General features: G+C 38.1%; 1 protein-coding gene across 2 annotated transcripts; it reads left to right on the top strand.

Annotated features, from left to right (window-relative positions):
- The first annotated feature begins 2,721 nt into the window (after nt 1–2,721).
- On the top strand, nt 2,722–12,572 carry LOC113684676 (uncharacterized). 2 transcript variants are annotated; one of them, XM_089184557.1, is made up of 2 exons: nt 2,722–2,956; nt 8,041–12,572. In XM_089184557.1, exons 1-2 carry the CDS (start codon nt 2,794–2,796, stop codon nt 11,919–11,921), a joined length of 4,044 nt encoding a protein of 1,347 aa, XP_089040683.1. In that variant the 5' UTR covers nt 2,722–2,793; the 3' UTR covers nt 11,922–12,572. The 2 variants fall into 2 exon arrangements, with proteins under 2 accessions (XP_089040683.1, XP_089040681.1); XM_089184555.1 differs by lacking the exon at nt 2,722–2,956 and adding an exon at nt 6,258–6,504.
- The last annotated feature ends 2,932 nt before the right edge of the window (nt 12,573–15,504 follow it).

The raw sequence follows: 15,504 nt of genomic DNA, 5'->3' as shown, positions 1-15,504 counted from the left end.
TCGCGTTTCTCTTCCCATACTGCCCTTTAATAACAATTATAACACCTTGAATTGACCATTTGTGGTTGGAAAGAGATTGAAATATGGTATGATTTTAAAATTGTCTAACTCATGCTTGAACGTTCCTTTTCATTTAAAATTTTCAGGGATATCGAGGTATTTTCTGTTTGACTTACATATCCTATTGATTGTGTTTAAGCAGCTGCATGTTCTGTACTCAAGCAATATAGTTTTTAATTTTAAAACTAAATTTCAATCCTCCCATGCAAAAAGGGGAATGCAATTTATTTTGATTAAAACTGTTAGGGGACCATGAAACATAAAAGTGTTCGTTTTAGGTATTCTTACGGGGTACTGAAAAGCAATATCTGTTGAAAAGGATTTTAATCTTCTTCTGTTTCCTGTACACAGAAACCTCGTAATTAAATTGAAGTCAAGGTGTGCAGTTTTGTCGTACAGAGATCTTTCCGATTGAGTGTCAATAGCGAAAGTAAAGTTATTATAACACACATTCAGAACAAAGAGAAGGAAATGGAGAAAGGAAGGAAATTACTAATTCACCATAGAAAGGAAGACGAGTTAGTACTTCACACGTGATAAACAATTCAGGATTATTTACCTAGAATGAATGCAACCCCATCAGCGCGCAGTCGTTTTCATTTCTGTTGTAAAACCTTTCAGTTAGGTACACTTATGTTAGCTAATAGACATCGATAGACAGTAGAGCCAATAAAGTGCCGATTGCTTTCGAAAGTTCCTTTTCGCTCCTCACACCACTATCTACCAATGACCAATATACGTACCTTGTTCTGATATTGCAAAGTTATTTCCCCTTTCATGAAAAATTTCATTTGTATTAAAAAGATACTCTGCCTTATAATAAAAAAAAAGAAATATGAAATATGAAATGAAGTAAACGTTTAATAAAAAGATGACGCCTAATGTGGTTTTGGTTTTTGTTTTTCTTATCCCTCTCTGATATTACGTCACTGTCTGATCACGTGCAGGTAAGGTTTTGATATATCATGCAATACATGGGTATAATTTCTCAGTGTTAGCGAAAGAGCCATTATTTGATTGGCTTCTATATTCAGTTAGTAGAAATCTACTTGCGTTCTCAAGTACTGCGATCTGATTGGCTACGCTACTCGATATTTACTCCGTAATAATGTGTGTGTAGCTCGACAGTGTTTGGTTGTAAACAAAACGTGACAAAAAAATTAACCTGTCATTTTGTTTAGTTTTTAAGAAGGCTTGTACTAAAACAATTAATTATTCGCTATTTTTAATATGCGCAATGGTTGATTGGGGCCGGTTCTACTTTTTCAACCATCGCTCGATAGAAATCTCGAGACCAAAATTGCTCTCCTTAGACCTTAAGATACAGCGAAATGATGTCTTTGAATAATTGTACTTTACTATCGGAAAAAAAGCTGTGTATTAGTTAAATATTCATGCACAGCTTTCCAAACCTTTTACAATGAATTCTGCTACGGGCGGAATTTTCTTAGCTCTACTCCAGTAAATCTCTTTCCATATTAATGGCGGGCAAAGATTTAGTTCATTCAGTCGTCAACATATGGTTATGCAACATGAAAGAAATATTGACATCCACCCGACAAGTGGCGATCAAAGGACCTCGCTTTCATCGACCCTGCTGCGCTTGAAATTTCTGCGAGTGAATTTCTTTCCATTCTAAAGAACCGGAACCTACAGTACCCCATGCAACCGTGGCATCCACGTTCGTTTTATTCACGCTGAAAATTAAGCCTGAAATTCCCGACTTTGTCAACTCAGATTGGTTTCAAATGTCCTCAGTTCTCAGCCATCTTTGTTCCCTCTTGCTTTCGTATGGCCTCTTTTGTGTCATACCGTCCGTCCGTAGTAAGATTTTTTTCAAAGTGTTCTTTAAAAAGGAAGTCAGTGGTTTTACACATCAAAAAATCACTCACAATTTCCTGTCATAGCTCAAGCACGCCGAATTTCAACACGGAAGCAGACCATTCACGTATCCGAAGTATGTTCGAGAAGCCGGCAGCACGCTATATGTACTGTTTTTTCTCTATTCTGAAAGATACCGTGCTTTTTTATCTCAAGTAAAAACACCATACTTTTAGAGAGCTAATTCACGGTCTTTTCTTCCGCAATTTGCTTTAAAACTTCACAGGCTTGGGTTGACCTCCTCCGTCGTTAGTTAACTATATTTATTAGCTTTTTTATGTTTTTTCCTTCTTACGTAACTTATATTATTTTGTCATCTTTAAGTTGACGAATGCCGCCCTTCGCAAATAATTACACCGACTGATGTGGCGTGATGTCTCTAATATCGTCATGACTCTGCATAATTTTGACACTAAAATAGATTTTGAATGTAAAGTTTTCACATTAAATGTTTCCCGTGCCAAAACCTAATGTTTCAGATATCCATTTAAAAAATCCTTGTTTTCTTACTGACAAGGCCCTCAAATCAACAGCACTCCAACTCAAGCTTTGTTATTGTTCTCCGAACTCCAGTGCCAATACATTCCAAAACGGCTCTTTCGTTTGGTTCACCGCCTGATTAACCTCAATCCTGAATTTTTCGTTATTTCCTCTATGAAAGAAAGGGTTCTTCTCTCTGGAATGCACGTTCTAATGTCTCACCCATAAGTTAAGGTTTTCATTTTGTCGAAAACTTTCGTGTTTCTTTGTTTTTTTCTTCTTTTGCTCACTCAAGCAGAAGTATTGTCCAAAAATAACTTACAAAGTTGTTATCAATATTATTATCGTATAGTTTTTTTACCTCGAGTACCCATGGTGATCAATGATTATATAACAGCGATTAAGGAACAAAGTGTATCAGATTTATACGACAGAGCAGTTCCGAGCAGTTTCACGTTCACTGTGATGTATTCGCTGCTGTGCCTCTCATTTTTTGAGCTGTTTTATTTAATTCTTCTTGTTATACGCTCTACTGGTAAGTAAATTTTTGCAAAGTTTCCTTTAACCTCTTTCAGTGGAAAAAGTTTCTGTAATCTCGTTTCAAGGTTCTAGTTTAATATCAGCTTTCAAGGCCTGTGGAACGGAGTAGTCAACTGAAATTTACTCAAGCCAGTGTTGGACTTATTTTTAAGAAAGACAACACACATTTGATCATCCCATTCGTTTCCACGCATGTTTTATACATTCAAAACAATAGAGTTTTGGACATTAAGGGTAAGTTTTGTAATTGTGTATTACCTTAGGATATGATTGTTTCTGAACACTTCGCTCAGTCCTCGGAGTCCTAAATCATTGCGGGCAAAAACGCACACTGGTCATGATTTCTCAGGAACCAAAAACAAACACGATTTGTGTTTTAAAATATGAGATTTATGAATTCTTCATGTTTTGGACCAACCAGTTCCAGAAGCTTGCTAAACCGGACACAGAAATTAGCGGCCAGTTGTTATATGGATCCTAACTAAAATAAATCAAAGTTTCAATAGAGTTTTGGTATCCTTGTCAAATTAAGGAATACATTTGTTCACTTTCGTCATCACATGACCAACAAACAAGTAAAAAACCTTACACTGTCCCAATTTATTCGGCGTTTAACTTAACTGCCTTTATACCTTTCACGTCACATCGATTTTTTCAAATGTGTTTTGTGTCTGTTGAAATAATTAACTACTATTTCCGAAGTTGAAATATGTAGAGGTGGATAATTTCCGAGCCGCTTACTGAGACAGTGAGATCATATAGCACAAAAGAGATAACTTTAACTCATTTATTCCTGCAGCGATAACAGTATTTTCGGGTGTAAATCCTGCGGCCGTTGCTCGGAGGTGTAAAGCAAAGGATACTCGGAGTCTGAGTTGCTAATCAAAGCGCACCTTCAACGCTATCTACTGCTTTAGCAAATGCGCGTATTTTCATGAAGGCGAGCGGAAAAACTAGTTCTCTCCTAAGTTACATCCATCCTCTCTCAGATCGAAGGGAATATTAAAGTTGTTAATCTCCCATTTGTCCATTTTCAACCGTCTTCCATCATTAATGTCGAGTATGCTCGCCTTGATATTCATCTGTCTAACTACAAAACGCTGCTATAAGTGCCAGGTTTCTCAACTTTTACGAGACTGAAAACAAACAAAACTATTTTGACCCTGTTTTGTTGCCTTTAGTAATGACGATTAGCATTTCATCAGGATAATAAAAAATAAAAACCATGTAGTGAGATAACGACGTAATTGGAATCTACTTGGAATATAAGTAATGTTCCGTTTAAGAGCTTTTCTAGGTAATCCAACGTATATTAATTTATTTACTCCTGCCGAGGTAAGTTAGATTTTTGTTGGCTAAGTTATTCCTCATTGCTAACCGTGAGGTTTTCCCCCTCCAATTACGTAATGTTTTGTAAACAGACTAAAAATTTCTTGATTATCTAAAATATAAGATACAAGATATCAATGCAATACGTGTCACTTTGAGGCTAATAAAATATAATATATAATATATCGTGTTTGGCTCGATTCCAATGAAACTGTTTTTTTTCCCGATTCTGTGCTGCCGTTTACCTTGTGTTTACTCAAAGAAAAAGGCCGACAGCTCTCGGGTGAATGGTATACAATTTGCTCTTTTGTCATAGCTTTCATTACAGTTAGATTCCCACTGACTGTGCACTTCCGAAGAACTATGACAAACAAGACATTTATGTCGATTCTAGTCTTCAAGGGAGATTCCATATGAGTAACTGACGATATGGATTTGTGCCAAATTTCAGATACTGCACAGGAATATACACGATTATTTCAGCATTCTTGCTTCTAAAATAAATATCGTACGATGACTAATGACGTTTGGTTCGTAAGAGCTTCATAATTAAATGACCTTGCTTTCGGATGCGGTTTCGACCTAGATTTCTGCGACTTAAATCGATTAAATTGCTCTCCTTAGACCTTAAGATACAGCGAAATGATTTATTTGTATAGTTGTACTTTACAATGCAAAAAAAAAAAAACCGGCGTATTAGTTTAATATTCATGCACAGCTTTCCAAACCATTTGTAATTAATTCTGCTACGGGCGGAATTTTCGTAGCTCTACTCCAGTAAATTTATTTCAATATTGATGGCAGGCATGGAGTTAGTTCAGTTCAGTCGTCAACATTTGGTTATGCAACATGAAAGAAATGTTGACATACACTCAACAAGTGTTGAGCAAACGACCTCGCTTTCATCGACCGCTTGGCTTGAAATTTCTGCGACTTTGCTTCACTCGAGTAAATTTCTTTTCAATCTAAAGAACCGGAACCTACAGTACCCCATGCAACCGTGGCATCCACGTTCATTTTATTCATGCTGAAAATTAAGCCTGAAAATACCAATTTTGTCAGCTCAAATTGGTTTTAAATGTTCTCAGTTCTCAGCCATCCTTGTTCCCTCTTACTTTCGTATGGCCTCTTTTGTGTCATTCCGTCCGAGTTAACGTAGTAAGATTTTGTTCAAAGTGTTCATTAAAAGGTAGTCAGTGGTTTTACACATCAATAAAATCACTCACAATTTCCTGTCATAGCTCAAGCACGCCGAATTTCAACACGGAATCAGACCATTCATGTATCCGAAGTATGTTCGAGAAGCCGGCAGCACGCTATACGTACTGTTTTTTCTCTATTCTGAACATACCCTACTTTTTTATCTCAAGTAAATATACCTTACTTTAAAGAGCTAATTCACGATTTTTTCTTCCGCAATTTGCTTGGGTTGACCTTCTCTGTCGTTAGTTAACTATATTTATTACCTTTTTCATGTTTTTTCCTTCTTACGTAACTTATATTTTGTTATCATCTTTAAGTTGACGATTGCCGCCCTTCGCAAATAATTACACTGACTGATGTGACGTGACGTCTCTTATATCGTCATAACTCTGCAAAATTTTGACACTCAAATAGATTTTGAATGTAATGTTTTCACATTAAATGTTTCCCGTGCCAAAACGTAATGTTTTAATTGATATCCATTTCAAAAATCCTTGTTTTCTTACTGACAAGGCCCTTAAATAAACAGCACTTCAACTCAAGCTTTGGTATTGTTCTCCGAACTCCAGTGCCAATACATTCCGAAACGGCTCTTTCGTTTGGTTCACCGCCTGATTAACCTCAGTCCTGAATTTTCCGTTATTTTCTTTATAAGAAAAACGATTCTTCTCTCTGGAATGCACGTTCTAATTTCTCACCCATAACTTAAGGTTTTCATTTTGTCGAAAACTTTCCTGTTTGTTCGTTTTTTTCTTTGTTAGCTCACCCAAGCAGACGCATTTTCCAAAAGTAACTAACAAAGTTGTTATCAATATTATTATCGTATAGTTTTTTTACATCGAGTACCCATGGTGATCAATGAATATATAACAGCGGTTAAGGAACAAAGTGTATCAGATTTATACGACAGAGCAGTTCCGAGCAGTGTCGCGTTCACTGTGATGTATTCGCTGCAGTGCCTCTCAGTTTTCGAGTTATTTTCTTTAATTCTTCTTGTTATACGCTCTACTGGTAAGTAAATTTTTGCAAAGTTTCCTTTAACCTCTTTCAATGGAAAAAGTTGCTGTAATCTCGTTTCAAGGTTATAGTTTAATATCAGCTTTCAAGGCCTGTGGAACGGAGTATTCAACTGAAATTTACTTAAGCCAACGTTGGACTTATTTTTAAGAATGACAACACACATTTGAGCATCGCATTCGTATCCACGCATGTTTTTTCCCTTCAAAACAATAGAGGCTTGAATATTAAGGGTAAGTTTTGTAATTGTGTATTACCTTAGGATATGGTTGTTTCTGAACATTTCGCTCAGTCCTCGGAGTCCTAAATCGTTGCGGGTAAAAACGCACGCTGGTCATGATTTCTCAGGAACCAAAACCAAACACGATTCGTCTTTTAAAATCTGAGATTTTTGAGTTCTTCGTGTTTTGGTAAGCACCAACCAGTTCCAGAAGCTTGCTAAACCGGACACAGAAATTAGCGGCCAGTTGTTATATTGATCCTTACTAAAATAAATCAAAGTTTCAATAGAATTTTGATATCCTTGTCAAATTTAGGAATAAATTTGTTCACTTTCGTCATCTCATGACCAACAAACAAGTAAAAAACCTAATACTGTCCCAATTTATTCGGCGTTCGAACTATTTCGACCTCGTTTTGTTGCCTTTAGTAATGACGATTAGCATTTCATCAGGATAATGAAAAATAAAAACCATCTAGTGAGATAACGACGTTATTGGAATCTACTTGGAAAATAAGTAATGTTCGGTTAAAGAGTGTTCCTAGGTAATCCAACGTATATTAATTTATTTACTCCTGCCGAGGTAAGTTAGATTTCTGTTGGCTGAGTTATTCCTCATTGCTAACCGTGGGATATCCCCCTTCAATTACGTAATGTTTTGTAAACAGACTAAAAATAATTTCTTGATTATCTAAAAGATAAGATACAAGATATCAACGTAATACGTGTTCTCTTTGAGGCTAATAAAATTTAATATATAATATCGTGTTTGGCTCGATTCCAATGAAACTGTTTTTTTTTCTCGATTCCTGTGCTGCCGTTTACCTTGTGTTTACTCAAAGAAAGAGGCCGACAGCTCTCGGGTGAATGGTGTACAATTCGCTCTTTTGTCATAGCTTTCATTACAGTTAGATTCCCACTGACTGCGCACTTCCGAAGAACTATGACAATCAAGACATTTATGTCGATTCTAGTCTTCAAGGGAGATTCCATATGAGTAACTGACGATATGGATTTGTGCCAAATTTCAGATACTGCACAGGAATATACACGATTATTTCAGCATTCTTGCTTCTAAAATAAATATCGTACGATGACTAATGACTTTTGGTTCGTAAGAGCTTGATAATTATTTCTATGGTGGTGGCATCTGTCCAGAAAGCATGCATGCATGTGCCACTCTGGCAGTTTGCAACGAAATAGTAGTCTCTCGAAATTTTTGCGCCTAGAACATCCAAAGTACCTACTTAACTTTACATCGTTTTGCAACTGAATTCCACGTTGTTGTAAGAAACTTCCGTTATCTTTAGGTGCGGAAGACCAAGGGAGTGATTGTCTTTACGTATCCCATCTCAGCGGTGAAGACTTGCCTCAGTGTGGCTCTTTTGCTGTGCCCTGCCGGACATTACCACAAGCGCTACTTCTAGTAAACAATAGTGGCAAAATTTGCCTCAATGGGATAGACAGTGAGTCAAATCCATACGAATGTTTGAAAACGGTTGGTCCTAATGGAACGAAATTGAGAGCTGTGGGGAAAAGTGTATCGATACAGGGTGTATCCTCCCCGGCACACATTTCATGTGGATTAGTATTTGCATCAAGGTCGAAATATGGTTCTGTCAAGGTTTCTCTCTCAAACCTTGTATTCAACAATAGCAGGTATGGATTAGTATTCTTCAATGTGCCTTCTTATGATGTCGTCATCTCCGATTGCAGATTTATCAATTGCATGAGGGCCATTTTCATGCTGTGGGAAGGAAGTCAGGGTTCTTCTTTCATCAATCAAAAGTCTTCACTTGAGGTTACTGATAGTGAATTCCGCAACAACACATTCAGCATAGAATTTGGTCCAAAGTTGAAAATCGGTTCCGTCAAAGTTTCTCTCTCAAACCTTCTTTTCGACAATGGCATGTATGGTGTAGCCCTCTTCAATGTGTCCTCCTTTGATATCGTCATCGCCAAATGCAAGTTTTTCAACTTCTCTAAGGCAGCCGTTGGTCTGTTCTGGAATGAGATTAACTACGTCATCCGTGAAAAGAGTAGTCTTGTAGCCACTGATAGTAAATTCCAGTATAATGCAAAATCTATTCTTGTCATGCTCCCTAACGACTTCTTTGAGATGACCATATCAAGATGTCTTTTCCAGGATGCGAGGGGACGATTTCATGTTACAAATGATGATAGAAAGATAACAGGTGCCGTGTTTGTCCGTTCTCAAGCTAGTTCAGTTATAACGTATCCTATTCGTGTCTTAGTCTCAATTACTAACTCTATTTTCCAAGACCTTGGCCATAAAGACAACAGCTTCGCTGTATCCGTAAGAGTTGACAACCTCTTTGGCGATGGGAATGTATCATTATTAAACACGTCGTTTCTTAACAACGAAAATTCTGTCTTTGTGCACGGCGGGTTTGGAGTAAATTTGACTCACGTAACGGTTCATTCCACATACGGGTATGCTATCATTGCCAGTGCTCCCCCTAAAACATCCATTAAAGCGCCAGGTGTAAAGGTCTTCCTTGAAAGATGCGTCTTGGTGGACAACCGGATTGGCATAAGGATGTCAACGACCACTTGCTTAGATAATACGGCTCGGTATTGTTCAACGGGCGACCAAACGCTTGTTGTAAAAAACAGTCTTATACTGGGAGGTAACGAAACATTAGGCGCTGGTGATGCAATCAGATTTGGAATGAGTTTCCCTAAACAGAACTATACCCGTGCAGTCTTAAAACCTAGCAAAGAAGAGGTGTATTTGTCGCCAGATTTTGAAGCAAAACTACTTCTTGAAAATGTCACTTTCCACGGGTTACACGACTGTGCACTGTCTGTTAGTACCGAAAAAAACATACGAGGGCTCATCTCGGTGAAAAACTGCAGATTTCTCAACAATTATCAGTTTGTGAATCGATTGTATGAACGAGCAACTATCCAAATTGAATTTCCGAAGGACGATCCGCCGAAATGTCCATGTGCAACAAAAGGAAATGAAAGTAAGGAACTGGTCTGGGACAAGAAGTCAGAGCTACCGGTTATAATTGAAGATACTTTATTTGAAAACAACGTGGGCATCGCTGGAGCATTGAGCTTTTTGAATGGCAACGTCACTATCAAGAACTGCGCATTTAAAAACAATGAGGGAGTGGCTTTGGGAGGTCATGTATATATGAAGACAGGCTTCGGCATTCTGAACATCAATAATTGTAGTTTCCTGCAAAAAGAAACAAATTTGATGGGTCATTCCAACGTGTCAGCCGTTGGTTGTTTTCTTAGATCTGAGAGCGCTGGTCCATTAAAGATTCAAAATTCGTCTTTTGTAGCAGACGTTAATCAAGAATTCGATCCAATCTTTGCTGTGACGAAAAGCAATACGATTAAGATCGACAGTTCGACCTCCTTCAAATGTCCAGATGGAAAACAGATCACGCTCAAAAACATCGCCAGACAAGCCGGTTTCGAACTTGTTAGAGAAGGTAAGACTTGCTGGATAAGCGTAGCTTATGTCAAATTTTTTTGTGAAGAGTGTCAGGATGGATTCTATAATTTAAAAAGAGGATCTTCCAGTGGTCTGGATATTCACAAGGAAACAAAATGTCTTAAATGTCCTTACGGGGCGACGTGTGAAAATGGAGACATCGAAGCCCAAGAAAACTTTTGGGGCTGCTACTCTTCATCACTATCAACTAAGCTGGAGTTTCATCCCTGTCCACTGGAATACTGTCGACCTCCTACCCGTCCTAATACTTATGCTTTTAATGGTTGCCATGGCAGCAGGACAGGCGTTTTATGCGGCCAATGTACTGAGGGATTCAGCGAAGACTTATATTCTACATCTTGTCGAGAGAGAGAAAAATGCCATGATCACTGGTTTTGGATAGCGAGTTTAATCTACGTAATAATGTTGTCTCTCTACCTCGTTTTCAAGCCGCCTATCTTCCCGTGGCTGTACCAGCAATGCTTGTGGTTTAGAAAGAAATCCAACAGCAGCCAAAGACAGGCAGCACCACATGAAGGAAACGATGAAGAACACGATGCTGGGTATTTCAAGACCATCTTCTACTTTTATCAAGTTGCTGAAATACTGATGATCAAGTCCCCTGAGGCAGCCCTTCACATAGTTCCTTTTGTTACACCAGTCATTGCACTTTTTAATTTCCAGATACGGACCATTAATGGCAGCATTGGATGCCCATTTCCTGGCTTCAATGTTGTAACCAAAGAGCTGTTTTTGTGCTTGAAGTTCTTAGCGACGTTGCTCTCCATTGCCATAATTTATGCCATCCATCGAGTCATAAGTCGGTTCCGGCACATTCCTAAACCTTCCCTTACACTATACCTGGCTGTGGTTCTGGAGACCCTGTTACTAGGCTACGAGACCCTAGCAGATACATCTCTGAAGCTCATGCACTGCGTTCCCGTAGGGCGGGAGTGGCGTCTGTTCATAGATGGAAACATCCACTGTTGGCAGTGGTGGCAGTACATGCAAATTGTCTTCATCTTGGTATTTATCATTCCCCTTGTGCTCGTCCTCTTCTGGGGATCGCTGATGCTTTCCAAAGACAAATTGTCAGCCAAGGAGTTCTTGACTTCCTGTGCATTCCCTCTGCCTTTTCTTTTCATCTGGCTCTATCGTTACGTTTTCAAGAAACCAAGTTTGCACGAGTTTAAACTTTTTTGGGGGAATACCCACGACGCCGAAGAAATTAAGAAAGTTCTCCATGATCCATTCCGTCCACCCTGTGGTGATGACTATGGTACATTGTACTGGGAGAGTGTGCTGACCGGTCGGAGGTTCCTACTACTGACCATTCGTAACTTCATCACTGATCCTTTAACGCGATTCATCTGTTTGGATTTCGCATGTGTTGTAACTCTGGTGCATCATCTTGTGTCGAGACCATTTCGTAACCGTAAGGCCAACATATGTGAAGCTCTTTCTCTTATGAGTCTTGTTGCTATTTGCACTTTCAACCTAGCAGAAGTCACCCTTATCGCCCAGGGACTCGAGCCTACTGGACCAAGAGAGAACCTTTTCTACGCGTTGGAGTGGATGGAAGTCGCTTTGCTTGGCTTTCTACCAGCTATAGCCTGCATCCTGGTGGTGCTTGCGGCCTTATCTCAAGTCATACGAGTGCCGTACTACTGCCTCAGACTATTACGAAGAACCGTGTGTCTGCGTTCTCATTTCTAAAAGTCTTGTCAAATCATTGTGCAGATGGATGTAACAAGGACTGTCATGTGTAATGTTTACCATGTCATTACCTAGTAAATTGTTTTGTACTGTTATGTCTTTACCATCACTATACCAACTTTCAGCAACTTTAACATAGTTTATTTGATTACTCTAACACTCTAACACCGTTCTATGAGTGAATGTGTTCTACAGCTCGTAAGTTAAAGTCTTCTGACTAGTTTCCGAGGTTGTAAGTTTGTATAGATCTTCCATGGTAACTAAAATGAGATAACTAGCAATTTTTAAACTTTTTGCGACCAACGTAAAGAGTAGACAAATACACCTTTTATTTAAGTAAATAATAGCATTTGTTGTCAGTCCTTCGTGTTGATACATTGTCACTTTACAACGAAAGACTTTTATTTGCAAGCATGGAAAACTACGTAGGTTTAAGAGTTAAGCTTGCATCATTCTGGAAATTTAGGGTCCTTAGAAATCTTAATGCAATGAAAACAGTAAGGCATCGAGCACTAAAAGGTAGAATATCTTTGTCATTTGTGGGACTGTGTCCTCCGTTAGATAACAATTTTCCACTCTTAGTTAACAAATTTTACCATTGTGCTAAGATATTGTTTTTTGCGAGGTGCCAATAAAACCATTTTAAATTTATTCTTTCGAATTGGTTCTTTCCAGCTTCGAAATTATTAATGAATTTTTTAACGTTTGAACGATTTTGATCGAAACATTCCCCATGGTTGGCCCTTAAATTGAGTCCTGCATAAGAATCACTTGATGAGAACAGATGACAACAATTTAGCTATGCTGTGTGCACGAGCTCAACCGTTCATTTGTAGCCCGCATTTGTATAGAGCACAATGGTCTTTAGGCCAATAAACATGTAATTTCTAAGTAAACAAAGAAGATCCCGTAGGAGACCATTCCATTTCAGTTACATTTTTCTTGCGTTAGCGGAAAACTTCTTGTTGTCTTGATGATATTCTTATGATATGAGAAACGGTCTGGAAAATTCTGATTCCTCTTAGTCCATGTTAGTTGATAGACATCGATAGATAGAAGGGTCAATAATTTTTCTTTTTTCTTTATGATCTTTCAGAACATTTTCAACGAATTTCTTCATCAAGCCAGTTACTGGCAACATATTTTCAACTCGAAATGGCTGGTGATACAAGCATTGAAAAAGATGAACGATATCTACTCAACGACTCATGACTACATTACGTTATTTTATACTTTCGGCGAATTCTGGACAACATGTTGTCTTGAGGAAAGACTTCAGACTAAATTTAGGCTATTCGTTAGCCTGCGGAGCTGTCGTCTTATTAGAGCGAGTAACGTAATAAGCTGGCGATCGTTTATTTGACCAGCTATATTTGATTTCTAGCTAGAGTATACAGTGGGGCTAGGGGGCCGGAAAAGGCGGAAAATTTCAATTTCCCACCACCTTCCTTCTCCTTACTTTTGACCGTCGCCATCCCTTCGATTCAAATTGCTTTCTCTCCCCTATCTTTTGCTGCTGTAAGAATTAAAGATGGCAGCTATAATTTTCACTAAGAAAATACTGAACACTCGCTCGCCAAAATTACACCTGCTCGGCAGGCTAGCCATTCATCAGACGCATGTCTCAGGCCGTCGTTTCCATTTTGCTGTTATTCTGTTCGAGGAGGTAAATTTAAACGAGAAAGAAACGATGACAGAACATTGAGTCATGAATGATGTTTTCACAAAATGCAACTTTCTGACTAAAAAAACCTGAAAGAGCTTGCCTTTTTTTGAAAATTAGCTGTGAAATTTTCGTTCAGTTTTTTTCATTATTGTCGTTTACGAAGAGCAATTTTAGATTATCCCTTTAGTTTTCTTAAATAACCCTTTAAATAACACTTGATTAAATAACTATTAAATAATTATTGATTAATCTTCAATCGAAGTTGCGTAATTGTTTAGGCCTGTATATGATGGCTTGGTTTCTACCCTAAAAATTTGATAGAGCTCAACATAGTTTGAGAGGCAACTGTGGTGTTGTGTCGGTGAGGGTATAACAAGATAATTTGGTTTTTCAACTGAGTTGATGATATCTTGTAAAAACCCTCACCGACAGAGCACCACATTTTCTTTAGATATTTAACCCCTATCACTCCTTGATGACCACCAAATTGAATACACGCCGAGATCAGTATCTATTCACCTATTTCCAATAGAATTGTTGGTACATACGGCGAGTAACAACGAATAAACAGCGAACATTTCGAATTGGCTACAAAAAACTTCGATTTCCGAAATGGTCGCCATGTTGTGACGTCACGTGGTTATTAAATCTGATAACTGATTAATTGATTGATTAAATCTTTATTAGTAAATCAAATACTTGCAGACATACGTGCAAGTTTATAATACAACAAAAGGGGAGTTATCTAAAAAGTATAACTTTCTTTACAAACATTAAACTTGATAAAGTTAAAAAGAGATCTATTTAAAAAGCAGCTCTTAAAGCGTGGTAGCATATAGTCAAGACCACGTTGATGTAAAGACTGATATGTACGTTTTTTCGGTAGAAGATCTGTTAAACAATGTGTATCTGTAGCTGTGATTTTTTTCCATAGTTGTTTATCGCTAATTTGAATTACATCACTGCGCTCCCTGGTGTAGCCATATTTCCATGCTCGCTTGCAGAATTTATCGATCTTAGAGAGGTATTTACCACCATAAGCACATGCCCATACTTCAATTGCGTTTGTAAATACGGACATACTTAAGCTATGAAATAAGATCGTAAGCTCTTCTAAAGTCCTGATTCCAGAATCTAAAGTTCTAATCCCCAGACTGTTAACCCCTTCATTCATTTGTCGTCTTATCGCTGTGACCACTGAGCTCTTAGTGTTTTTCATTACACACTTACTCGCTTGACTCCACTGACTTGGCTTGTCGCACGCAACAATCAGCACCTTTTCACGCACTCGCGCTTGAGATATTTAGAATGAATGTATATTGGGACGGGTATAAGAATCAGTGGTTCTCTGGTCAAAATGGGAACGAATGGACTGAAATTTAGTATGAAATGACTAAGGGTATGAAACGACTGGATAACAACGATAGAGTTTTTTTTGCCGAAAATTTAAAAAAAAAAGTCATCAAGTTATTATGAAAAGAAGAAAACGAACTAATAACTGTCCTCTCCTCACTTGTCTCCGACAAGTATTCGTAAATAGTATAAACTTTATTCCTCGAGGATACAGTTGCACCACAAATCCGTATCGTATGACACACTATGCTCTAAACGTTGCAATTGTCAGGAAAATGTTTCTGTGTATAAAGCCACCTCAGTGTAACATAAGGGCTTGATGATATTGGGAGGTTTGTCTGTCAGTCAATATACTTTGTTGCTCAGTCCACAGAAAAAAAGGGTTCACCGTTATATCAACTGTCATGCTCGTTTGAAAATGAGTTGAACTGTTTGAGGTTCGTAAAATAGTTATATCAGGCTTGATACGTAATGCTGGCTTTTTACTGCACGTGTGTCAGTGATATTCGTACAGGTCAGGGTGAACGTATTGAAACTGCCTAATAAAGAATATATTTCGTGAAA

This window comes from Pocillopora damicornis, chromosome 10, assembly GCF_964200805.1.
Source record: "Pocillopora damicornis chromosome 10, jaPocDami1.2, whole genome shotgun sequence".
NCBI classification, from domain to species: domain Eukaryota; kingdom Metazoa; phylum Cnidaria; class Anthozoa; order Scleractinia; family Pocilloporidae; genus Pocillopora; species Pocillopora damicornis.
The sequence above is the reverse complement of the archived record's forward strand: the minus strand, read 5'-3'. Positions and strand labels throughout refer to the sequence as shown.